Below are 27,822 nucleotides of genomic sequence, written 5' to 3'. Positions count from 1 at the left end.
CTGGCTCCTCCCACCCTAATCTCCACCCTGGCTCCTCCCACCTTAATCTCCACCCTGGCTCCTCCCACTGTAATCTCCACCCTGGCTCCTCCCACCTTAATCTCCACCCTGGCTCCTCCCACTGTAATCTCCACCCTGGCTCCTCCCACCATAATCTCCACCCTGGCTCCTCCCACCTTAATCTCCACCCTGGCTCCTCCCACTGTAATCTCCACCCTGGCTCCTCCCACCGTAATCTCCACCCTGGCTCCTCCCACCGTAATCTCCACCCTGGCTCCTCCCACCTTAATCTCCACCCTGGCTCCTCCCACCCTAATCTCCACCCTGGCTCCTCCTACCTTAATCTCCACCCTGGCTCCTCCCACCGTAATTTCCACCCTGGCTCCTCCCACCTTAATCTCCGCCTTGACCCCTCTTGCCCTCTGTTCCTGCCCTGCGTCCCCCACCTACGCCCCTTCCCGCCCTCCTCTGTTGGACTTTGTGTTATTATTGAGGTGTGAGGATGCACCTTCTTGATGGGGGGGATATGTCAGGGTTATGTTCAGTTTTTGAGTGCTTTGTTTAATAAAAACTTTATACTGCTGCACTTAGATCCTTTCCTCACCTTTTATTTCAACTGGACTGTGACAATTGGAGCATCTGTATACATATTGTTAGGTTTTATTTATTTATTGTGATTTAATTTAAGCATTTATATGTTTTAATATTCATTTCAATGCGTTTATGAATACTGTGATTTAAAGTGTCTTAATGACTCTGAAATATAAAATGTTTAATTTAAGACAATACAGAGCACCGCTTCTCTCTCATTTATTGTTAAGTTAAGGTTTTCACTTCTTACAGTCCTCCCGACTTTAAATTTTATTTTTTATTTTTTTTACAAAAACTATACTTGCACCCTGCAGAGAGGAGAGCAATGAGCCTCAGGGATGTATATAAAACACTTTAACCATTCAAATGACAGTTACATTTACAATGGGAAACTTCTGTCTGAAAACTGTAATTCACCATCTTTCTTAGCAATTATTCAGTCTCTCTTTGACCTAATAATTTAGCCTACAGTATGCTTGTGAAATTACACATTGTTTTGGGTTTTAATGCTAAACATCCTTGTTCATGTCATATATGGATACTAAAAATTTCAGTTTACTTGCTCTTTCCTAGCACTAAGATTGAGATTAGCCATGTTAGTAAATTGATACACAATATCTCTTAGATTTGACAAAATAATATTTTTTTTTTTGGTCAGCAGACTTGGATCATCCCTTGGCTGTCTAAATCACATTGCCATTCTTGTCATTCTTGACTAATGCTTCAGTGTTTTAATTATAGAATCAAACTTTCAGAGAATTTATTTTTATCATTGATTTCAAACATTTGCATTTACAATGGTGGAGGGATCAAGACATGGAGGGATCAAGACATGGAGAGATCTTCTTAAACAAAGCTCCATTATGCTATGATTGTTCTCTTTTTCTTGTGTACCTCATAATTATGCAGCTATCATGACTTTGTTTTGCTTGCTCTGTGTATAAAGCAAGACAAGGGTAGCATTTAAAAAACAATTGAAAAGATTCACAATAGCCCCAACAGTGCTTAAACCAGCATTCAGCAAACAAATTCCCGAACACCTGGACTGAGACAGATATCAAAGATTGTTTTCAATCAAGTGGGAGTGCCTCCAGCTTATTTAAACAATTGTTTATTTCTTTATTTGCAGGCTTGCATTGTCACAGCAATGATTGCCACGGGTGGGGTGATCACGGGGCTCGCAGCATTGAAAAGACAAGACTCCACCCGCTCTCAGTATCATCTGCCAATCCAGAGCCCAGGCCCTGCTCCTGAGAAGAAATGCACCAAGCGTAAACCTAGAGCTGATGTCGTGGTAGTGAGAGGGAAGATCAGACTGTATTCGGCCTCAGGATTCTTTCTGGTTTTGGGAGTGCTGATCCTCATGGCAGGCATTGCAATGGCTGTTCTTGGATACTGGCCTCATAAGGACCCCCAGAAGGCACCAGAAAGCAAGTTGTCCAGGAACGATACTCAGGTTGGCCAAGAGCAGGTGGGCTCCATTGCGCAATTCTTGGAGAAGCACCTGCATTCCGAGAAGATGAAGATGTTGGGTCCTTTCACTATGGGAATTGGGATTTTTATCTTCATCTGTGCTAATGCCATCTTACATGAGAACAGGGATCGTGAGACAAAGATTATCCACATGAAGGACATGTACTCGACCGTCATAGACATTCACAGCCTGCGGATTAAGGAGCAGAAGTGTACGAATGGGGCCTACATGGGTCCCTACACGGACACAGAGATCCGTTCTTTCGGACTGGATGGCCAGTTTGCCTCAAGGCTCGCAGCAAACACTCTAATGTCCTTCTCCGGTCTGGATGGTGACGCCCGGTTCTCCCACAGGACCAGCTCGGCTGAGGATGACGAGGGTCTAATGAGTGAGGCCCGAGGTGGCTTTGGCCTGTTGTCGCCTACTTACAAGGACCGTTCTGAATGTATCTTTGGGTTCCATGATGAGGGTGGTCGTCGGTGGGAGGACAAGCGTGGTGCGCTCAAGAAATGCCAAACGCGCTCCATCGTTTCCTCTTCCATCAGCGCCTTCACACTGCCCGTCATCAAACTCAACAACTGCGTCATTGATGAGCCTGACATCGATAGCATCACGGAGGACTTAGAGCAGAGCAGGGTCCACTCCAGACCTCCGTCATTGGAGTCGTTAACGGTACCTGTTCCTTATGTCGCCAAAGCTTTCAAGCCTTCGGGCGCCCTGCTGCTCCGGAGCAACTCAGCCACCGAATCCCCTACCTCCACATCTTCCCGTTCCTCACTGTCTCCTGGGTCCACCAGCGGTAGGTTCCTGTCACCTGGTGCTGCGCGTAAAGACTTCGGCTCCAATAGCTCCCTCCACATTTTGTCAGCCCATTCCAAATCTCTGGATTTAGAGAGAGCGCCCACAATGCTGACTGTCCAGCCCGAACAGAGGAAACACCCTAGTTGGCCCAGATTGGACCGCAGTAATAGTAAAGGATACACTAAACTGGAGGACAAAGAGGACCCTATGGACAGGCTTTTAGTGCCCCCAGTGGCCGTGAAGAAGGACTACTCTAAAAAGGAGAAACTTCTTATGATCTCCAGGTCTCACAATAACTTGAGCTTTGAGCATGATGAATTTATGGAGAACTGTCTGAAGAGAGGCACCTCAGAGACCAGATTTTAAAACTGAGCAAGCGTCAAATGTCAATCCATGAGCTTTTGGCCTTCACAGTCCAGCTGCAATATAAAAACAGTTCAATTTACAGATACAAATCACAAGGCCCTTGAACAGATAGCTTAGGCAGTTGTGCTGCTTTTTTTGTTTTGTTCTTTCACTGGATTTCAGAATGATATTTCACCCAGAATTTGAAATACAAAAAGTGAGCCGTAATGCTAAATGAAAGTATGGGTAGAGCGAATAATTCAGTAACTAACAGGTTAGTGCAACTTGTTCAAATATGGTTGTATTGTTTTTGTTATCATTCAGACAGGATCTATTGTCTGTTTGAGTACTACAGTATGTGTGTTGTACCTGCACTGCTAGTTATTTTACTTTAAATAATTTATTGTTTAAAACACACACACACCGATATTTTTGAAGAGAACTCTTCAATGTATAATTTACCTGTTTCTCAGAATAAACACAACCTTTTCAGATAATGTCCTGTTTTGACTACTTTTATTTTAATAGTTTTGGGGGTTTTGTCCTTTTTGGAGCATGACAGACATCATCACTTTGAACTGTGCTTGTATAAAACACTTACCGGTACAAGACTTTTGTGATCTACTGGAACTGGGAAAAAAATAGCATATAGGTTTGGAACGACATGAAGCTAAATAATGAGATTTAAGTCTCATGGTTTAATTTACAATGCAAAAAATGTATTGTAAGATAGATTTTTCTGCAACTCTAGTTGCCAGTAAACTACCATACACAACACTTATGACATTTCTGAAAGAGTTTTGGTAACACTTTACAATACGGTTACTTCGTTAATGAATAACTACACAGGAACCAATGAGTAACACAATATTGAAAATCTAGTAACTATTATTAACTAACAAGAAACTTTGATTAACAAACTAGTAAGTAATAGTGCACAGATGAAAGTGGTAGTTCACTATTAACTAATCAATAACTACTATTTTTTTAATGCTTTCCAGAGAACTACTGAAAAAGTTTATTAACAATCTAGTAACTACTATTAACTAAAAATAAACTCTGATTAACGAATTAGTAAGTAATAGCGCACAGATGAAAGTGGTACTTCACTATTAACTAATCAATAACTACTATTTTTTTTAATGCTTCCCAGACAACTACTGAAAATTTTCATAATTCATGCAAAAACTAATCAATAACCAATGCAGGACAAATGACTAGCACTACATTAACATTTTAACTGCTACTGTAAACAAATACACAAGGTTGTTTACATCATCAATATGTAAGAGCATAGCAGACTTAACCTACCTCTTAAAAAAATATGTTTTTATGTATGTCTCCTAGCTCATATGTGTGTGTGCATATCTTGTGAGTGATTAGAAGATTCTACACTTTATTGGCTTTTCATTAGTAACTACTGTAAGAATCATGGTAACAAACTAGTAATGACACAAGTGTTACTTCATACTTCTATGGGAATTACTAATTATTTGGATCCGTATTCTAAAGTGAAGATCATGGGAACTAGTTAGTAATGACTAAAGTGTTACTACATACTTCTAAAGAAATTTTCTAAAAGTTCACCAAAAATCTCAAATGCTTGAAATGACTTTTGTGTTTGGTTGCACAAATCATGACTAGATCATGTAGTAACACTTGTGTCATTACTAGTTTGTTACCATGATTCTTACAGTAGTTACTAATGAAAAGCAAAGTGTAAAACTGCATTGGTTATTGATTAGTTTTGCATGAATTATGAAACTTTTTCAGTAGTTCTCTGGGAAGCATTAAAAAATAGTATTTATTGATTAGTTAATAGTGAACTACCACTTTCATCTGTGCGCTATTACTTACTAGTTCGTTAATCAGAGTTTCTTTTTAGTTAATAGTAGTTACTAGATTGTTAATATTGTGTTACTCATTGGTTCTTGTGTTAGGGTTAGGGTTGGATTCATTAACGAAGGAACCGTATTCTAAAGTGTTACCAGAGTTTTAAATGAAAATTCACCTTTCATTTTCATGCATGATATAAATCTTATCGTGAACAATCAATCTGTGCATGTTTAATTTTTTTTTTTACAATGTTTTGTCTTTGTTTAATCAAAACGTCATAACTGGATCTTCTTGTAAAATGCTTATCTGCATACACATTTTAGTGCCACATCCTTATCTTAAAATCCAATCAACAAATGATGCATAGAAGTCATTTTTTTACTTTTCGATTACTCTAATCACAATAATGGTGACTTCAAACAGAACAATTATCATTACAACAACATTAAATGGCGTTCATAAACATTTATGCACATAGCGGCTAGAAGCTTTATTGTTTTCCTTTTCCTTTAGAGTGTATTGTATCTGTTTGTGGATGTATAAGATCTGCAAAGTTTCAAAGCTCATAGTGACCCAAAAAGGGATTTATTCTATCTAAAAGACAACACTGATTCTGACCTGCCTAAAACACCTTGATCCAAGTCCAGATAATACTTCCGCAAAGAAAGAAGGTGTTGTCTTCATGTTGTGGAAACACTGTTTGTTTGGATGCGAAAGCAAAACCACTTTTGTTGGCCAACCAAAAACAGATAAAACTAGGAATCAGTGGTTAAGATATATTTATAACCTGAGCAGTACAACCCAAAAGTTACCTTGTGTAGTGCATTTTACGGAGGACAGCTTCCTGAACCTGGGTGAAGGCTTAGGGTTATGAATATATGGGTTATGAATATAACCCTGGTTCCCTTTCGTTCAGTCACTCCCAGTTACGTCAGTGACTGACGAAATGTGGGTCTTGCTTAGAAGCCTATCACCTTCGAGTTCTACAAAACGAGCCAATGGCAAAACAATGCCATGGGTCTGCGGAATTTGGGTAACGCTTCCTTTTACAGTACAGTACTTACGTGTACTTACAGTGTACTTACCTAGAAAGTACTGGCTAATATAAGGTAAGTACATGGGTTAGGGGTAGGTTTAGGGGTAGGTTCAGGGTTAGTACCTAGTTATTACCCAGTAATTATAATTACTATAATAAGTACATAGTAAGTACATGGGTAACAGGACTGTAAAAGGAAGCGTTACCGGAATTTGCATAGCGCAACTCCACCCCGCCGCGTGGGTATAAAAGAAGCTGTGCGGCAATCTCGCATTATGTTTTTGCTTCAGAGCCAAGAGTATTCTTCACCCCTCCAGTGACTCTCCAGTGCTGTTGGTGTTACGGCGTGTTCCAGCGAGATCACATCACCTGCTGCTGGTCTGTGCCGTGATCTGCCAACAGTATGTGTGTTTCTCCCTAGGCGCTTCAACACACTGCTGAGTTTTTTTCTCCTCTCTAAAAGAGCAGCACGTGGCATGTCTTTTTAAAGATGTCTCGCCCATGTATTTCTGGGTGCAGTAGACAGGTGTTATCTTTTGATGGGCACTGCTGAATTGCCTGAGTCAATTTGAGGGCAAGAGTGCGGTTCACTGAAGTTATTTCAGAGGCTCCTAGCGGCGGCAGCCACGCCGCTCGGACTGCTTCATATGAGAACGCTTCACCACTGGCTTCACGATCGAGTCCCGAGATGGGCATGGCAACAGGGCACGCTCCGAGTACCAGTTACTCAAGCCTGCCGTGAGACCTTCACCCCGTGGTCGAACCTCAAAGAGCAACCCATACCCACGGGAGCCTATAAACCCCCCTTTTTCACCCAATAATGATTGGGGAGGGCCAAGCTCTAACCTTTAGCCTCATCGGCCAATGGTTACCTATTCCCATTGTTCCAGCAATAAGGACAGAGAGTAGGCCACCACAGCGTAATGCCACTTTTACTTCATACTCCTCATACTCCTCACAGTACTCCACTATGTCCACTCTGGAGGGGCGACAGTTCATGAAGTAGGATGCCAGAAGCGAAATAGCCCACCTTCTTTCAGCTATGCCAAGCAACCCCTATTGCAAATATGCAAGCTGCATACCCTTCCATCTCCACATATTTATTAAGGAGAAGCATCATTTTAAGAAGTAGGACACGTGAAGCAGAATTGCCTATCTTTCCTTACCGATGCCAGCCTTTGCACAACTACAAACACGGAAAGAGTATATAGCTACTACTTCCGAATTCGCCCACTGAGGAGACAATAGCCGATGAAGTGAGACACGAGAAGTGGAATAACCCATCTTCATTCAGCTACGTCTGGCAACCCTACCTATGCCAACATGAAAGGAGCATGCGCTTCTATCTCAGTATTTATAATAGAGAAGTGGCATGTGAGGAAGTGAGATGCGAGAAGCAGTGTTGCCAATCTTTCCTCACCGATGCCAATGGTTGGCAATTCGGAAGTAGTACCAATATGCTATTTCTGTGTTCGTAGTTTTGCAGTAGCAAAACTATGAACACAGAAATAGCATATTGGTACTACTTCCGAATTCGCAACACTGGAGAGACAACAGCTGATGAAGTGGGACACCAGAAGCGGAATAGCCCATCTTCTTTAAGGTATGTCTGGGAACCCTACATATGCGAACATGAGAGGAGCATACACTTCCATCTCTGTATTTATAAAGGAGAAGTGGCATGTGATGAAATGAGTTGCGAGAAGCAGAATTGCCAATATTTCCTCACCCATGCGAGCCAGTGCACAACTACAAACACAGAAAGAGTATATAGCTACTACTTCCGAATTCGCCCACTGGGGAGACAACAGCCGATGAAGTGAGGAGCGAGAAGCGAAATAGACCATCTTCTTTCAACTGTCTAACAACCCTTCATATGCGAATATGAATGAAGCATACACTCCTTTCTCCGTATTTATTAAGGCAGAAAGTAGACCTTACATAGCCCCTGCACAAGCAGGAACCAGTGTTAAGCAAGGTTCTCCTAGAGAAGCGAGCGAACATAACCTGTATTTGCTCTAATCTTCAAGTATGACTGAAGAGAATGAAAAGGGCAACAGAGCTGAGAATATCTCTATCTGTTCCTAAACTTCACCATAGGAAAAACCCTGCAGGTTCATGAAAGCCAACCCCAACATCAACATAGGCTGGAGGGGGCCGAGAAAGCGACAGTGTCGGCCCAGATATGGCTCACATCCGGTAAATGTGGATTCCACATGTACTAGATGTGGGCCGTATCTAGGCCGACACCATGTTGCTGTCTGGGGGAGGAGCCTAAAGCGAGAGAGAAATATGTTTTCTCCATCTCTGGAGAAAATTCCCTGAGAGGAATTTACTAAAAAGCTGCTAGCTGAGACCACACCTCTGTGAACTTCTCTACGACCATCTCACAGGCAGTCTGAAAAGGCCAGAATGCATCAAGAAGGCCAGGGTGAGCATCAAACATTTTTAAATAATCAAAAACTTTTAAAACAACATCATTTAACCCCTTTTTTCACCCAAAATTTATCAGCATGTATATTTCTTGTGAATTCAGTCTATGGCACTGCCATTGCTAGCGCCATGCAGGCATGCACTTATTGTGTTATGAAAGAAAATGAGCAAACTAAATTCTGAATATAGTATTTGATTAAATTGTATGTTACTAAAAACTCACATGTGGTTTTAACCTGTACCTTTTTATTTTTTAAGCAGTCCAACATTCAGTGTTGGTCATCCCGTACATCACTGTACATTTTTCTCCATGACCTTGCTGTAAAAAGACCAGGCAGCAGCCCCCAAAATACATTGAATATTTGAGAAAAGACAAAAACAAAAACATTCTTATTTTATTAGCCCTAAATTCCTTGCATGCTCATGTTTGCTGAAAGTAGCTGTCAATGTGAAAGGGCCTGTGAGAAGAGCGAGCAGCTCTTGTGTGGTCATCTGGGGCAGATCTAGGAGGATCACTGAAAGTACTGCCAAATTCTGCTCCCAGTCAAATAAGATCCATCTGGAGTAATATGACCAATCAGGGTGTGACTGACAATCCACTCCGTCCTGTTTCCATGGAAATCAAAGGATACTCCACATTACAGCTCATGTTTGGTAATATTCTCCTGGATACAGCCACACATATCCACATTTTGTTATTGCTTGATGTTAGTGCATCATTACGGTCACTGTGATTTTGCCAAGTAATGCTGGGTACACACCAAAAGATAATCGGGCTGATTTTGGGCCGATTTCCCCCCTTCCGACAATCCTAGCTATGTCCCGATTATCTTGATGGTTCTACAGATTATTTTATCAGATTCTCCCTTGGTGTGAGGTGTGTTAAGAGTGTCCGAACCTGCTCGGAAGAACGTCGGAGGCGCCCCGATCGCGAATCGTAAATATTCAACATGTTGAATATTTACGATCAGAAATCCTGATGTGTGGGGGGAACCCCGAGGACAAACGCGCGCTCGCTCTGGAGATTATCACGTGAAACGAAACAATATCTAATCAGAAAGCGAGATGATGGAAGACGGAAGCATAACAAACGCAGTCATGGCGTTGCAAAAAGTTAAACTGATGTGGAAAGCAGAGATGGAGGATCAGCTTGTTGATTTGTGGCAAGAGCACGAATGTTTTTCTGTGAAAATCATTCCAAACACTATCATCGCAATTTCTTCCTGCATATCGTCCGCCAAGCTTATTCTGAAGTCTCGCGAGATTTTGTGAGATTTCCTTTGTTCACAGTCGAGACTGGTTGAAAATTTGTTCGTGTGTGGTGTGCTGTCTTTGTCACATCATGGCACACCACACACTAGGAGCAAAACGCTTAAATCTAGGATTTTTTGTCCTCATGTTTGTGGTCTATCACATTTTGAAAATCTTCCCAGATGGGTAACACTTTATAATAACTGCATGCTATTAATCATTTGTTAAGCATGAGTAAACAGTTAATTCATCATTTATAAAGCATTAATAGACATTAATAAGCAGTTTGTAAATACAGCTATAAAGGCTTTTTTTCTTGATTTATAAGCATATCTATAATGCGTTTAATAATTGTATTTTCATACTTTGTTAATGATCAATTAATAATTTCTAAATGAAGTATAGCATTATTTACAAACAAGAGTTGTCAGTCATTCATAAGATCACTTAGAAAGTGTAAGTAAATGTAGTAAATGCAGGTAGTTATAAAGCATTTAGTAGTGGTCAGTTAACTATTTTGTGAGCTAATCTAAAGTGAGGACTATTCATGCCTTGTAAAGCATTTATAAAGGAGATTTAAAGGCGCATCCATCTTCTAAACAGTAAAATGTAACAAACACAACACAGTGATACAGAACATAGAAATATTTAACAGCCTTTAAATCTCCTTTATAAATGCTTTGCAAGGCATGAATAGTCCTCACTTTAGATGAGCTCACAAACATAGTTAACTGACCACTACTAAATGCTTTATAACTACCCGAATTAACCCTGAATTACAGCATAAATACATGTTAATAAAGCATTTATTAACACACTGAGTAACCATCACTATATGTCTGAATAATAAGATGTATGAATGTACATTTAAATAGTTTATTAATCATTTACTTACACGTTCTAAGTAATCTTATGAACCACTGAAAACTCTTAAATAACTGGTTTATAAAAATGCAATTATTCATTTAGAAATAATAAATTAATCATTAATAAAGGATGAAAATACAATTATTAAATAAATTATAGATATGCTTGTAAATCAAGAAGAAAACATTTATAGCTGTATTTATAAACTGCTTATTAATGTCTATTAATGCTTTATGAATGATGAATTAACTGTTTACTCATGCTTAACTAATGATTATTAGCGTGTAGTTATTATAAAGTGTTACCATAAGGGGTAAAAAATCTTTTGGTGTGTACCCAGCATAAGACATGTTCCTGGATCAACATATTTTGTTGATCCTGGATCAACATTCCTGTCCCAAAATGTAGTCCTTACCCAATCCCTACCCCTAAACCTAACCCTACCCATAACTTATCCCTAAAATCAGAGGGTAATGATAGGTGAATAGCACTGATGTTTAAGTACTTCACCCTGGTTCTAAGCCTAAACTTGACATGATGTTTTATTAACAAAGTTCGGGAGGAGCACGTTCAAATAATTGATCCAATTATCACATCATTCCAACCAGCTGTCGACCATCATTAATCAACATGTCTATCCAATCAGCTCGAGTTGGAGACCTATATATATATACACACATTTGACTCACCAATGTTCTTCGACAGTTTTTCAGCATCCCTCCACCACCCCGTCTCCTCACACTCACCTGGTTACTACTTAAACCAGCAATACGGGGGGAGTACTTTGGGTTCGGGCCAAATATCCGAGCCCGGAGCCCTCTCCCCGGACAGCACGCCAAATATGCATACCATTTATTCTATCTAACTTATTTGTAAGTGTGAACTAGTGAAATAAACTGTAAACGTGTCCCTCAAATCTGATTGGTTGATTGGAAAGTTGATCCAGGATCAACAACGATGTTGATCCAGGAACATGTGGTCCTTGGTGAAATCACGTTCACCGAACATTACACACTTACTGTGGTGTTACTAGTTCACATTAAATGTTCTGCATGAATATTCAACAAACTCTTTGGAAACAGCTGTAATAACAACAAGGTTATTTTCAAGGATTCTACACTCTAACACCAACTGTACTGATATAGAGAAGTTTTGCCTAATCATGGTCCCGGAGCGACCCAGGCACTGCACGTGTTGTACGTGTCCCTTATTGGACACACCGAATTCAGACATCTAACAATGAGCAGGATTAGGGTTTTCCAGGACCAAGCATTGGGAAACACTGCACTAGAGCTCAACTAATGCCCGCCATTCTGAATTACATATGTCATATTCAAAGTACGATTGTTACAAACACTTGGATTTTAAAGCTTATTTAGAGTCTTTATTTTTATTGCGCCGTGTCAAATTCCGGCAAATTTGATATTGTATATCATGTACCATCAAACCATTTACAGCCAAATGTGACAGCAATTAAAATGAATAATGAGCTAATGAAAAAATTATTTCATTAGCATTCCTATAATGTCATTCTTTGACGTTTTCTCTTTTTTTAACTACTATAATTAGAGTTGTCTCTTGGAGAGAAGAACCTTTATTTGCTTGCGTGTCTCATTAAGGTCCTGTCTTACCAACACCTGCTGTGACTGGGGTTACAGAATCTCACCATAGCAACACAAGAACCCCTGCCAGTTAGCAAAGTGACGTCAAAGGCCCTCACAATGGAAACACCAGCTGCAAAGGACATCTTGGACATCTGGACAGACTCAGGGTTCATCACAGTGGAAACATTCTCATTTCATACCATTCATTCCTTGTAGCAATCCAGCATTTGTAATTCTATATATAAACCTTTGGTGGAGATATCTATACATATTGTACAAATATTTAGTCTGCATCTATTTATGATGACTCTCAAAAATGAAATAATTTATCTCTAAAATATCTAAGCTATGAAAATGGACATAATGTATTTCCTGAAAATGGTAAAAAGCTCTCATGTCAGAGCATTTAAAGTAATGTTTTTTGTGACATGGCGCACTCTATAACCTCACTAATTTAGTGGACAGAAATAATTATGACACAAACACACAAAAAAACTGTATTTCATGACAAAAATCAGTTACTTTAATGCATATCACACACAGAAAGACATTCCAAGTTAGCACTTCATGCTAACACAGCATGTCTGAGATCATACTTTTGTCCTGAATCATAATTAATATTTCAAATGCTGAAAATCCCCAACACAGGAACAAGATCCAGGACAGGTCCAACTCCACTGAGTATAAATCCCTATCACGCCACCGTTTCAATATTTTATCACTGTGTAAATATTTCAAGCTGAAAGCACTCTTGTCTGAGCAAGTTTCTTATGGATTCTGAGCATATTATGCATATACACACGCACAAACATACTGTTACGTCCCGTTTGTGTCTAGGGGCAGTAGGGGCGTAGCATTTCAAAAATGTACCAAGTTACCTACAAGAACAAAAGAGCAAGAATGTAGGAGATTTGGTTCAAAAGAAAATCAAATAAACAACAAAACTCTTCCCTGACTTCCTTACTAACCCAACACGGGAGAAAAAATGTTTTAGCAAAGAAAATGGCACCCACCTCCCCAGTGCTTCTGCAATCAATAACAATGAGGCTACAACACATCAGCTTTGTTGACAGGACAGCAGGACAGTGGCCCATCCCAGCGTACAGAAGATGGCATGCAGAATTTAGGGGGTCTCAGGTGGCACCAAATGAATATAGTGAGTTTTGGTCATGTCACTTAAGGTGAATGTTGAGAGAGTCAGATGATGCTGTGTCTGTGGGGCACCGGGCAAAGGAGTTTCACCTTGACAGTAAAGTACAATCAGGGAAGAATTTTAAATGAAGAAGAATTATATAAATTAGAGGGATTTTGTCATCTGACCAATGTGATTTTTGTGATGTGATTTTTCCTATTGAAAATTATGACCCATGTGAATTGCATAATTGAGAGAAAACAGCTGGTTACTGTAGGATGATTTAAATCGCGAAATGGCCTTAAACATTTACTAAATAACCTGGAAGACGTTACGTTTTCTAATGCATTTCTTTCATGCACAGATTGCTTCTGACAGCGCTGCACTAGCTCATGGCTCCATATGCAGGACAGCACGTTAGCCAGGGTTTAAAGCGCCAAATGAGAGTAAAAATCGGCCTTGAACCGCTGTTTCTCGCAAGTTGTCCGGTAACTTTTTTATGAGTTTTGACAATGCTTGGTTGTGAGAATGTGTTATGGCTTAGTGCGCTCATCAAATCACAATGGTTGTGATGCACGCGCTGCATGTTTCAGAGTAAAGCACAGGACTGTGTTCATTTTCAGGTTTGATTCACAGTAAATGCAGTAAATGGGGCACTCCCAAATCCGTCCGCCTTGAAACAGCCTTGAACACAACGACTGGAGAAGGGGGAGGAGAAGGAGATGGAGATGGAGAAGGAGGAGGAGAAGGGGAAGGAGGAGGAGATGGAGAAGGAGAATGAGATGGAGGAAGAGAAGAAGGAGGAGGAGAAGGAGGAGGAGGAGGAGGAAAACGAGAAGAAGAAGGAGGAGGGGGAAAAGGGAGGAGGAGGAGGAGGAGAAGGAGGAGGAGGAAAATGAGAAGAAGGAGGAGGAGGAGGAGGAGAAGGAGAACGAGGAAAATGAGAAGAAGGAGGAGGAGGGGGAGGAGATGGAGGAGGAGGAAGAGAAGGAGGAGGAGGAAGAGAAGGAGGAGGAGGAGGAAGAGAGGGAGGAGGAGGAGGAGGAGGAGGAGGAAGAGAATGAGGAGGAGGAGCAGAAGGAGCCTGGAAGGTGAATGTTCTGAAGTTAGATAAACACACATAGTGCACTAAACAAACAAAAACTCATGGAATCATAGCTTTAAATAATAATACTGATCTTTAAAAAGTAATTTAACAATGAAAGCGAATATATATTAAAGTCCCTGTAAAGGCAATTTCAAAAAAAAATTCTAAACACATTATAAATGTTAGAAATGTATTGCTAAAACATATTACAAAGACTGTGAACTGTGAAGTACTGAATTGTGGAGTTAGATCGTTAAACAGTTTTTCACCATTGCTATTTTCCGGATTTTCTGGGCGGGGCTAAAACAGGGCTCGATGACGCACTGGAGCCCTTGAGCTCCTGGACACGCCCCTACTTGATGACGCACTGGAGCCCTTGAGCTCCTGGACACGCCCCTACTTGATGACGCACTGGAGCCCTTGAGCTCCTGGACACGCCCCTACTTGATGACGCACTGGAGCCCTTGAGCTCCTGGACACGCCCCTACTTGATGACGCACTGGAGCCGCTGAGGCTGGCCGCTCCTAACAATATTATAGAGCACATTCACATCAGTTTGCCGCTCAATCGCGAGTTACTGTCAGTACTATTATTAGTAACACAGCCTACAGATTGCTAGCTAGCTATGCCTTCGTCACGGAAATGCGTACTACCTGGATGCGATCACCGGATCACGTACAAAACAGATCGGTGTCCTTATTTAAATTTCCGAAAAACGATTACATCAAGAAGAAGTGGATTAATTTTGTGAAGAGCCACCTTGATGGAGAGCTGAGGATCACCGCCAAAACCCGCCTCTGTAAGTGATCATTTTACACGGGATAGTTTTATAAACTTTCGTCGGAGATAACTGTCTGGGATTCACTGATAATCCGCTGTTACTGGTGAATGGGGCCGAACCGACTCCCGCCTCAGCCTTCATCCTCCCGTCGCGCCGACAACTGGTGCCATTCGGCAGTGCGTGCCCACCGTGCGAGCATCCATTCCGGCTGTAGAGTTGAGTGTGGCGAGTCGACTGCAGCTTTCCCGCGAGTGGGCGTGGTTTCAGCGCAGCCAGTGGACACGCCCCCAGCGTTTGAGAGCAGAGATTACTGCTCATTTTTTCAAGATTTTGATAGCTTATTTTATGTACTTGCTGCCTTTTTTTATCATTCAAATTTGGCTGGGTGACTAATAACACATTTTTCTGTGGTGTGACAAACTCAAAACACATACTTAATTTTGACTTTACAGGGACTTTAAAATATTCATGTATAACAATAACATATAACACAACACTTTTTGGAGTTAATGTTTTCTTCTTACTCGTTCTTCATCATCTTATTATCATTAATTATTATTTAACTTCATTGTTTCACCATGTACAAGAATTTTAATCCTCTCTGATATTTCTCTCTGAATCAGATATTTGTACAGCATCAGAATGAAACTTTTTCCATCTCTCCCTATCTGTCCTCTTCTTCAGACTTTCTCATCTCTCTGTTTTCCACCCATCCTTTCACCTTCACTCTTTACCTCTCCAGACACCATTCTCACCTCTGACATGATGAAAGTGGAGTATCATCACACTGATTGAAACAGCTGCTGCCTGTAAATTGGGGAAATTGGTTTTAAAACTGCATTTGCTTCATGACTGAGTGTAAAGAGGATTAAATGTGTGATTCTAGTCTCTCTCTTAAATTAACTCTCCCCCATGCTCATCCTTTAAGTGCTATGCTCTTGTGACGTCTATAGATGGACCACAGGAATGTTGCAGGAATTCTAATGAGTGTTCTTGTGTCCTCGAGGCAAACACGACATGTCAACATCCTCCCCTCTTCTCTCACACTATTCCTAGTGGACATTTGTTCATGAACGCTATTGTTGATAATATAATTGTAACGTGTAAGCAGGGATGAGGCAGAGAGGGAATCCAGATGCAAGCACATGTTTTAATAGACAAACATAAATGCAAAATAATCCAGGAACAAATGTAAAATCCATAAAGAGAAGGCATGAGAACAACGGCAGGAATACACAAACAGCAGTAACGACTGACAAACAACAACTGAAGCACAGAGGTTTAAATAGACTGGTTAACAAGGGGCTGACAAGGGACAGGTGTTGGTGATTGATGTCATGGGAACTAATGAGGGTAACTATGGTGACAAACAAGGTACAAGGCAAAACAGGAACCAAACAGAGGAAGTGAACACAAACAATGGTGAACTAAGAATATACTTCAACATAAAAGTCCTACAAAACACAAGAGAGTTGTAGCATCTGGACCAATCAGACACACACAAATTATTTATGATATTTAATTATTAATCCAACAAACTCACTCTTCCAACAAAGTTCTATGAAACTTCCCCCACAAACAAAGCTAACACTGGCAGAACCCATTGTCCTGTTACAGGACACCTTAAGACTGATAAGAGTTTTACGACCCAAAAGAATGTGCAGGGAATTGTGACTTAATTCTTGCTGAGAAGGAGAAATGAACCCTTTTAATCCTATATATTCTATATATATAACCATGTGATAAATGTATTAACATGTATCTAATTTTCCATCTCATAATTTTCCTTTTATGGGGTTTGGCCTATGTCTTCATTCTCTCTTCTAAACTATTTTGGTCTGAAACATGACTTGCATACTATGGTTAACCAAAATCATACGTGTAGCATGTTTAGTCTCTATAAAATCCAATCTTCGTCCCCCATTTGTTAATTTACATTACATTTTGCTAACTTTATGACGCATTAGTATTATAAGGATCATGAAGATTCTTTTCGTAAACACCCAATGAAATTAAACATTCAAATACCCTGCTAAGAAACAAAGGGTCGTAAAAAACTCCCTCCAAAGGGATGGCTTCGTATTGGCTCACACACCTCCAGAGGGTGTCACATCTTCACGCTTTAAAAATCACTGATAAAAAGATCAGCTCTCTCTTTGTTCTCTTAAGTTGTCCTCTTAGCCTCTTGCTCTCTGACTCTCTTGGTCCTTCCTGAGAAGTCCTAAGACTCCCAAGCTTGTGCCAGGCTGCGGCCTTGTCTTTCCATTCACCAAAGATCCTCTGACTCCCACTGGTTCTCTCTCATCAATACCACATCAGCAAAGATCAACTGTAGCCTCAACAAATTGCATCAGGACAGTTTAATGCAAATGGACGAGACATGCAAGTATCAAACTTAGTCTCATTATTTGATACATTAAGTATCCTTACCCCTTTTTAAGAAGGGTGTGTTAGAACTAAACTGATGGTTTGCTCAGGCTGTTGATCTGCTGAACATCAAACAATGCTATAACTTCTTGCTTTCCTGTATTCTGATTCAGCTCTCTTTCCCTTGGTAAACTGTATGGATGTATATATGTGTATTTTAGAGTAGTTTAAATGTTTAGTCTAATTAATAAAGTCTTTTTCATATTACACGTAAAGTTGTCCGTGTCTCAATCTCATATCTGGAGTCACTAATCATAGATCTTGACTACCTGCTCTTAGTAGTACTTAGTCAGAAATACATTTCCCATGCCCCGGAAATGTACATTTCTATTAATTAATTAATAACCAATATTGAGTGTTCACGGGATGAAATTGGTTTTAATGTTAATGTAGCTACATCAAGTTAACCTGATTAACTGATTCAAATATTCATAATCAATTATAACAAGTTATGATTTGATTATTAATATTTCATAGAGCTAATTTGCTACACAGTACAGGGATCGTGACATAGCCCCCCCTCAAAGGAGCGGCTTCCAGACACTCCTAAAACAGTCGAGGAGGGAGGTGGAGCGAAGGAGGAACGGGAAAGGATGCAGGGTCAGATCTGTGAAGTGGAAAAGGACCTGGAGACTGTGGCAGGCATGACGTGAAGAAGCTCTGGTGTAGAAACCTCAGGACCGGAAGGCACTGGAAACAGAGAAAGAGGAAGAGTCCTCCTCAACCTCCCCAACAGTGAAGGAGGAACCAGCCAACAACAGAGCATAATCCATAAATTCAATGAGTGAACCTCGAGGGCCATCACAAATGAGTCTTTTTTGATAGAATTAATTTAGTCCATACCAAAAAAGTGGCCGCCCTTCCTGAGTCCTCGGACAAGATGGCCCCCTCTACGCCTGTGTCTTCGGACAAGATGGCAGCCTCCACGCCCGTGTCTTCGGACAAGATGGCTGCTGCCACGCCTGAGCCATCAACCAAGATGACTCCTTGGAGGTTGCAGTGTTGACCATATGGGCCACGACTGTCTTGTGTATTTGGGCTGCATACACGTCGGTTCCAGCCCCTGTTGATGGCCGTTGATGGCTCCAGCCCCAGAGCTTCGCCCAATGCCGGCTCCAGCCCCAGTGTTCCGCCCAGTGCCTGCTAAGTTCACTTGAGCCCATAAGCTCGAACCAGAGTCGGCGCCTCCCTGGCCCCTTGAACTGACGGCGCCTCCCTAGCCCCCGGAACTGACGGCGCCTCCCTGGCCCCCTGAACTGACGGCGCCTCCCTGGCCCCCTGAACTGACGGCGCCTCCCTGGCCCCCTGAACTGACGGCGCCTCCCTGGCCCCCTGAACTGTCGCGCCTCCCTGGCCCCCTGAACTGACGGCGCCTCCCTGGCCCCTTGAACTGACGCCGCCTCCTTGGCCCCCTGAAATGATGCCGCCTCCCTGGCCCCCTGAACTGACGGGGCCTCCCTGGCCCCTTGAACTGACGGCGCCCCCCTGAACTGTCGGCACCTCCCTGGCCCCCTGAACTGTTGGCACCTCCCTGGCCCCCTGAACTGACGCCGCCTCCCTGGCCCCCTGAACTGATGGCGCCTCCCTGGCCCCCTGAACTGATGCCGCCTCCTTGGCCCCCTGAACTGTTGGCACCTCCCTGGCCCCCTGAACTGATGGCGCCTCCCTGGCCCCCTGAACTGATGCCGCCTCCTTGGCCCCCTGAACTGACGCCGCCTCCCTGGCCCCCTGAACTGTCGGCGCCTCCCTGGCCCCCTGAACTGACGCCGCCTCCCTGGCCCCCTGAACTGACGCCGCCTCCCTGGCCCCCTGAACTGACGCCGCCTCCCTGGCCCCCTGAACTGTCGGCACCTCCCTGGCCCCCTGAACTGACGCCGCCTCCCTGGCCCCCTGAACTGACGCCGCCTCCCTGGCCCCCTGAACTGACGCCGCCTCCCTGGCCCCCTGAACTGACGCCGCCTCCCTGGCCCCCTGAACTGTTGGCACCTCCCTGGCCCCCTGAACTGACGCCGCCTCCCTGGCCCCCTGAACTGATGGCGCCTCCCTGGCCCCCTGAACTGATGCCGCCTCCTTGGCCCCCTGAACTGTTGGCACCTCCCTGGCCCCCTGAACTGATGGCGCCTCCCTGGCCCCCTGAACTGATGCCGCCTCCTTGGCCCCCTGAACTGACGCCGCCTCCCTGGCCCCCTGAACTGTCGGCGCCTCCCTGGCCCCCTGAACTGACGCCGCCTCCCTGGCCCCCTGAACTGACGCCGCCTCCCTGGCCCCCTGAACTGTCGGCACCTCCCTGGCCCCCTGAACTGACGCCGCCTCCCTGGCCCCCTGAACTGACGCCGCCTCCCTGGCCCCCTGAACTGACGCCGCCTCCCTGGCCCCCTGAACTGACGCCGCCTCCCTGGCCCCTTGAACTGTCGGCACCTCCCTGGCCCCCTGAACTGACGCCGCCTCCCTGGCCCCCTGAACTGACGCCGCCTCCCTGGCCCCCTGAACTGACGCCGCCTCCCTGGCCCCCTGAACTGTCGGCACCTCCCTGGCCCCCTGAACTGACGCCGCCTCCCTGGCCCCCTGAACTGTCGGCACCTCCCTGGCCCCCTGAACTGTCGGCACCTCCCTGGCCCCCTGAACTGACCCCGCCTCCCTGGCCCCCTGAACTGTCGGCGCCTCCCTGGCCCCCTGAACTGACGCCGCCTCCCTGGCCCCCTGAACTGTCGGCACCTCCCTGGCCCCCTGAACTGACGCCGCCTCCCTGGCCCCCTGAACTGTCGGCACCTCCCTGGCCCCCTGAACTGACGCCGCCTCCCTGGCCCCCTGAACTGTCGGCACCTCCCTGGCCCCCTGAACTGTCGGCACCTCCCTGGCCCCCTGAACTGACCCCGCCTCCCTGGCCCCCTGAACTGTCGGCGCCTCCCTGGCCCCCTGAACTGACGCCGCCTCCCTGGCCCCCTGAACTGACGCCGCCTCCCTGGCATCCTGGTCCTCTGCACAGCGTGCTCCCCCCTGTCCTTTGTTGGATGTTTCGTGTGAGTCGTGTCAGTTTCTGGATTTTCCTGTGTTTGGATTATTTGGATTTTTTTCTTTGCCTGGTTTCTTGTTATGCTCTGCCTGGATTTACTTTCTGACTGTTTTGTTAATAATAAATGTCAAACTGCAATGGATCCAATGCCCTGTATTTACTGAAACAGCCATCGTTACAATAATGAAATCCCTGTATAATCAAATACCAAAGTAATCTATACAGACAAAGAGATTAATTTAGGGTAACATGCAATATAAAGTATTATTTCAATATATTGGTCTTTCGGTAGATTCCTGTTCCAAGCCTGCTTCGTGAGGATCCCCTTCCCAAGCCTGAAAACATCAATCTGTTTTAGGACTCTTTTTCTTCCACATGGAGTGGTTTTTGTTTGAATTTTGTTTCTTTTGGAATTAATAAAAGTACTAAAAATGGGTTTAGCGCAGATAAAAAGACTGAGAAGTGTCACAATGTGGTCTTTAAGTGTCTATACTCGCTGTTATAATCAAGCTACTGTGGGTTTTTGTGTGGTCAAGCTATAGTCTCCATCTCTCTGTCCAAGTATACATGATGCAAAACATAATCACAAACAGCATTTAAAGGGTTAAACAGACCCTGTGCTATAAAGACGAGGAAAACACCACAGATTAATCTGTGCCAGATTATCCACCTACTTCATTGGTGCTTGAAACAACATCACTAAAGAGTGTGCATTAATCAAAGTATCTAATATCCTCCACACACGGAGGAGTCTCGCTAACCTGACTCCGCCAGATGGATTTGCTCCGCATATCCATCTGGAAACCTTCCGTTGAAGTAGTTTTGGTAAGGGGCGAAAATACTGGTTAGCTGATTGGCCTATGTTGGTGATAGACGGGCCAAATCAACCAATCAGATCAACGAAGCATATGACGTACTAACAGAGCGTATCTTTTCCTCTGAGAAAAGCCTCCAGAGCAGTGTTTTGCTCTTCTTTCAGTGAAGAAATACTCTGTAATTCCGATATAACTTGCTCGATAGCCACGCTGATGCTAGTTTCATCCGCTGAAGCCGACATGTTCTTTAGACTGAACTGACGCGCTTCTCGTTGCGTCACACCTCAACCCGCCTCAAAGCCAACGCTGATTGGACGTTCGTTTGGTGAACTGCTCCCAAATTTTCTTTAACGGAAAGTATCCAGACTGATCTGCGAGTGAAACCTTGAAAGCTCGCGAGATCAGGATGGTCTCACGAGGCTAGAGTCTTGCTGCTGAAGAGCTCTCTGCTACTCACTTACACCACAATAAATCACATCAGCACAGCAGTGTGCATCTATACCACAACAGAAAGAGCGGCGCAGCTTGTTGGTAAATGATCTTATCTCAGAACAACAGCTGCACATTCAATTAAAAATAGGACTTACTCAATAGTTACGGGTTAAATTGAGAAAAGGAATCTCATTTGTTTTACAAGTCCCTTGACGGCTCTAAACACTTGATCATGTATGTCTCAGACTGTTTGAGTGATGAGAATGAGAAAACATCCTTTTTAACAGAGAGAAGGAGACGCACTTTAAGAATTCCAGTAATTGCCCTCACTTAAAACGGAGGCTGTAACCCTTGGCAACCCAATGCTGTTATTATGTGCGTGTTTCAAACCATTGTCTGCTAGAGCAACCACTGCCACAGTGAATCTCAGAACCAGAGGACAGGATTCTTATAACAGAACACCACTGTAATTTCAGCTGCACTGACTCACTTTGCTATGACACCATAAACAATGTTAAATCCCAAGACATTTAAAAAAATAACTAGGAGCACACTAAAAATGTACATTTCTAAAAAGTTTATTTATTCTCAAGTTTATTTCTAGAGCACATAAAAAAAACAGAAGTCTACCAAAGTGCTGTACATCCAGAATCATAAAGTAAACAACAACAAAGGAGACAAAACAAAACACACAGCTCTCAAACGGAATTATATGCCAAAGAATTCAGGAGAAATGTGATCATGCTTTCGCATTCCTTTTAATAGTCTAGCTGTAGCATTCTGCACCAACTGCAGGCGTGAGATGCAAAGAGTGCATTACAATAGTCCAATGGAGAAGAGATGAAGACATTTTGTCTTTAAATGAAAAAAAAAGGTTTGACATTAGATAAAAGCCTTAACTGATAAAAACTGGCTTTAACCACAGAATGTATCTGTTTATCAAGTTTAAAATCACTGCCCATGATGACCAGATTTTTAATGGAGGATTTAAGGTAAGAAAGTAATAAACCCAATTCAGTGTTGAGGGCCACAGGGGCACTCTTAGGGCCAAATCTCTCAATTTCAGCTTTACTCTCGTTAAAATGTAAAAAAAAAAAATCATGGCCATCCAAGCTTTAATTTCCGTGAGGCAGTCTTACAATAATTTTTAAAAAGCTGGTCTCCTTTCATTTCAATGGCAGATAGAGTTGTGTGTCGTTTGCATAACAATGAAATGAAATGCCATGCTTTCTCGGCGACTGCAGAAGTCAAATAAAGTTGCATTTTCAGTTCAATTTGGGGAAACCACTTGAAACATTTGTTGTGTTGAGCTATTTCAACGTTGTTTGATTTGTTCATTGCAAACAGCTGAAAGACTGTAAATCTGCAGGTTGCATCAATGCAGGTAGGATTACGGCAGGTGACTCGTTTATGAGTCATTGAATCATTCACTCAACCAATTCATTGTGTGTTGCTCTGAGATGCATGCTTGATTCAGCCATGACTTTGCTTGGAAATTTCCATTTGAAAAGTAAAAATAGACAATGTACCTGGCAATATTGTGAGTGTGACTAATACATAAGCTGCTCAATATTAACTCATTGTTTATTAAATGTTTGAATAAAAGCAATATCACAATCGCAAGCATGCTGTTGGTCTAAATATCAGGGTTGCCGATTTTGGTTACCTGGCTGGAGTACGATTTTGCACATATTTGAGGTTTTGAGAATCCAACAATTCATTTTTAATATCATCAGATTACCCAAAAACTTCAGCCTAATATATTCTATTAAATTCTCTTAAGCATTTAATGTAAAGCTTCTCATGTTCATTCCCACAGCAGTTTGCTCTGTGGAGTTTTTCACTAGTGTAAGTGACATTATGGACAGAGGCGCTTGGCAGGACCCCGAAGATATTTGACCAGTCTTGCTGCTTCAGACCTGTCCTAAAAATTCAGTTGATTGTTTTGCATTGTCATTGGTGTGAGATTTATTTGGGTGGCGTGAGAGCTTCAGACGGAGTGGGCATGTGCAGTCAAAGCATGTAGCTTGAGCTGCTGATATTCAGAGCACCAGCTCTCCTGCTTTACAATGTTGAAATAGTGACAGTCTGCATTAATACGGCCAAATCTTCGGTTTCTAATTAAAAATTATAGGCTATTTGGGCCTGTAGGACAAGAATGTTATTTCTTCGTATACTTTTGAGAAAAAGCATTGGATTGGGTTTTTTGGGAGTCGGGACAGGGCATTTTTTCCTTTTAAAGTGTGTCAATGCACTTAAAATATGTTTTTCGTTTTATTTGGAGGAGAGAAACTAGTGTGCTTAGATTAGCGTCAGCTGTGTCACAGTGACAGTTTGACCTTCTCTAGCCATAAACAATCCTAACAGACAATGATCCCCAGCACACCGATGCATGAGAAGCTCTGCTCATTAACGACAGCTCTGAGGAGCACAGGTCACGGGAACACTCAGGGTTCAGACTCTTTCTAATGGTGTGCCTTTAATTATTTACTGAAGTCCTGGGTGCACTTCTACAAATAACATCTGTGCACATCGAAGCTCATCTAAGCCCTGTTCCAAAACCTATTCATCTGTTTCAGACACTTTTCCTCTCATCTATTTATGACCATCAGCGGGGGAAGTAATGATGGTGAGTACAAAAAAACATGGACAAAGAAAAAACATTGATCATTGGATTTGATCCAAACATCTCAATTTTCAGATTCACAAATATTTATATATGTTAACGCGCATATACCAGCGCTATATGGTTATCTCCCATTTAGATGGTGAATCTACAGTAATGACCTGCCAGCAAGACTATGCTAGTATCAGCAATCACTAATGTCGAGTTGCTCCATATATGGATATCAATAATGAGCACCTCTCTGTACAAAGGAAGTTATTTGAAATGGTGTGTCGGGCCTGGCAGAAGATAAAACAGTGATTGTTTTTCTTAGCTGGAGGAAAGCTTGATTTGATACAGGCCCCTGTTTTTTCTCCATTTGTGGCTTTATATGTTTAGTTTATCAGGATAGCATCATGTTGCCTGTTTAACTGAATACATGACTTTAACTAACCACAAGACTTGTATTAACTTAAAGGGATGAACCAAAAATGAAAATTCTGTCATCAATTACTCACATTCCAAACCTGTGTGAATTTCTTTCTTCTGCTGAACACAAAAGAAGATATTTGAAAGAATGTTGGTAACCAAACAGTTGATGGACCAGCAGAAGAAAGAAATTCACAAAATTTCTTTGCGTTCCCTCGCAAAGTTATTTGCGTTCCCGCGCAAAACCTGTTGTGAGCTCGGACAGACACTTCCTGTTTAATGTCCCGCTGGCAGTGTTAGGAGGCCAGTGCTCCGTACGTTAATGGAGCGTTTCATAGTGTTGGACTCAAATATAAAGAAATGCGGTCAGTGCTTAACTCAAAGAGTTCAGTGAAGTTGGCAATATATTCACATAGGCTATTCGAACTTCCCGGATCAATATTCTTGAGCTAAACGTTGTTAAAACACAAACGACACCTATTTACAATCACAGTAACCTAGACAACGAGCTACAACCCAATTCTCCTCAAAACGAGACCAACCCTAGCTCCGCCAGTGGGTTTAGCAGGCTGGTTTTAGAGGAGTTTTAGCTGACCAACCAGCTGAACACCAGCTTGGCCAGACTGGGAGATCAACTTGACCAGCTACATCCAGTTTAAAAGACCAGCTAATCCGCTTAGGCTGGTTCTAGCAGTTTTTTCAGCAGGGTTGTCAACAGTGCTACATAGGCATTTAGACCTAACAGGACGAATGAGAAAAAGCTCTGGAAAAACCTCTTATTTTTCCCTCAGTCTCACTGTGAAAACAATGTCCTCTGTTATATATTATATGCTATGCTCCTCTGCCGCAGCTCTCAAATCTTCTTCACGTTTGCCCATTTTCAGATGTAGTGCCTCAAGGTGTCAGCACTGTTAACCAGTCTTTTTGGCTATGCCATCAAATGTGACCTCATGACATCATCTGTGTGCTACTGTACAGTGAGATCAGTCCGTGTGTCATTAAATGGACCGGTTATAGATTAAAGCACAGTGATCACAAAGTGTACAGGTTTGATAGGAAACCTGTGTGTCTGAGCTATTGAATTCCCTCGTCACTATTATGCTCAACTTGTCTTTGAGCAGCTTCATCAGCTAAAGAACAAGAAATGAATGCGGCAAAAAACTTTTCTTAAAACAAAATTGTACTCAGCTGTAAAATTGCTGTCTTTACGATAAAATGCTGAAGTAGTCCGGCAAGATCTCTATAGGACTGACTGTTTTTGTTGGATATGAATATGATACATATACATAAGGCTACTGGAAACTCTTTTATGCTCTGTCCGCATCCTTCGTTTCCATGGCGACACAGCCAGACTCCATCTTCTACCTCCACCCCCACCTTTAGCTAGATTTGATGAACACTGGATTAATTGCCAATTACCCACTGTGTTTTTTATCCCCAACTGCATGAAATAATTATGCCTCATTTCCCTTTCATGAATTTTTATGGTTATGACGCATGTTACAGGGCAAAAGGTACAAATGCAGTCATTCCAGCAGAACAAGCCTAGATTTAATGGCAGATTTCAGCTTAGTCAAGTAAACACGACTGAAAACAGAAGAGCCGATCCTCAACGCTGATCTGTCACGCTGAGATTTAGCTCTGCTAGGCTCCACGCTGGAAATCTCTTATCGTCGTCAAGATAAGATAAGATAAGAAAAACTTTATTGTCTGTCACAAGTGACAGAAATTTGTCTTTGACAAGACCGGCTCAGATAACGTAAAAACACATACAAAAACATGGATACACTCAAGACAATTTAAGGACCAATTTCAAGGACCAAAACAGAATTAATGGGAGCTGAAGGACTGTATTTGAATGCTGTTCATCCAAACAAAAGCTGTCATGAGAGGTCAGCGGGACGGGGAGGGTAAGGACAGGTGAGGTCAGCGGGATGGGGAGGGTAAAGACAGGTGAGGTCAGCGGGACGGGGAGGGTAAGGACAGGAGAGGTCAGCGGGATGGGGAGGGTAAGGACAGGTGAGGTCAGCGGGATGGGGAGGGCAAAGACAGGTGAGGTCAGCGGGACGGGGAGGGTAAGGACAGGTGGGGTCAGCGGGACGGGGAGGGTAAGGACAGGTGGGGTCAGCGGGATGGGAAGGGTAAAGACAGGTGAGGTCAGCGGGATGGGGAGGGTAAGGACAGGTGGGGTCAGCGGGACGGGGAGGGTAAGGACAGGTGAGGTCAGCGGGATAGGAAGGGTAAGGACAGGTGAGGTCAGCGGGACGGAGAGGGTAAGGACAGGTGAGGTCAGCGGGACGGGGAGGGTAAGGACAGGTGGGGTCAGCGGGACGGGGAGGGTAAGGACAGGTGAGGTCAGCGGGATGGGAAGGGTAAGGACAGGTGAGGTCAGCGGGATGGGGAGGGTAAGGACAGGAGACGTCAGCGGGACGGGGAGGGTAAGGACAGGTGAGGTCAGCGGGACGGGGAGGGTAAGGACAGGTGAGGTCAGTGGGACGGGGAGGGTAAGGACAGGTGGGGTCAGCGGGACGGGGAGGGTAAGGACAGGAGACGTCAGCGGGACGGGGAGGGTAAGGACAGGTGAGGTCAGCGGGACGGGGAAGGTAAGGACAGGTGAGGTCAGTGGGACGGGGAGGGTAAGGACAGGTGGGGTCAGCGGGACGGGGGGGGGTAAGGACAGGTGAGGTCAGCGGGACGGGGAGGGTAACAGAAATTTGTCTTTGACAAGACTGGCTCAGATAACGTAAAAACACATACTAAAACATGGATACACTCAAGACAATTTAAGGACCAATTTCAAGGACCAAAACAGAATTAATGGGAGCTGAAGGACTGTATTTGAATGCTGTTCATCCAAACAAAA

General features: G+C 43.2%; 1 protein-coding gene across 3 annotated transcripts in view; it reads left to right on the top strand.

Annotated features, from left to right (window-relative positions):
• tmem200a (transmembrane protein 200A) overlaps positions 1-3,725 on the top strand; it is a 32,377-nt gene extending 28,652 nt beyond the window's left edge. For all 3 annotated transcript variants that reach the window (XM_056263642.1, XM_056262398.1, XM_056262914.1), the window contains exon 2: positions 1,721-3,725. In XM_056263642.1, the coding sequence (XP_056119617.1) occupies positions 1,739-3,232 (1,494 nt within the window). In that variant the 5' untranslated portion in view covers positions 1,721-1,738 and the 3' untranslated portion in view covers positions 3,233-3,725. The remainder of the gene's footprint in view (positions 1-1,720) is intronic.
• The last annotated feature ends 24,097 nt before the right edge of the window (positions 3,726-27,822 follow it).

The sequence above is a fragment of the Rhinichthys klamathensis genome, unplaced genomic scaffold (assembly GCF_029890125.1).
Source record: "Rhinichthys klamathensis goyatoka isolate OS25496 unplaced genomic scaffold, OSU_Roscu_1.1 h1tg000001l_1, whole genome shotgun sequence".
Classification (NCBI taxonomy): Eukaryota; Metazoa; Chordata; class Actinopteri; order Cypriniformes; family Leuciscidae; genus Rhinichthys; species Rhinichthys klamathensis.
This window is presented reverse-complemented; position numbering and strand designations above follow the sequence as displayed.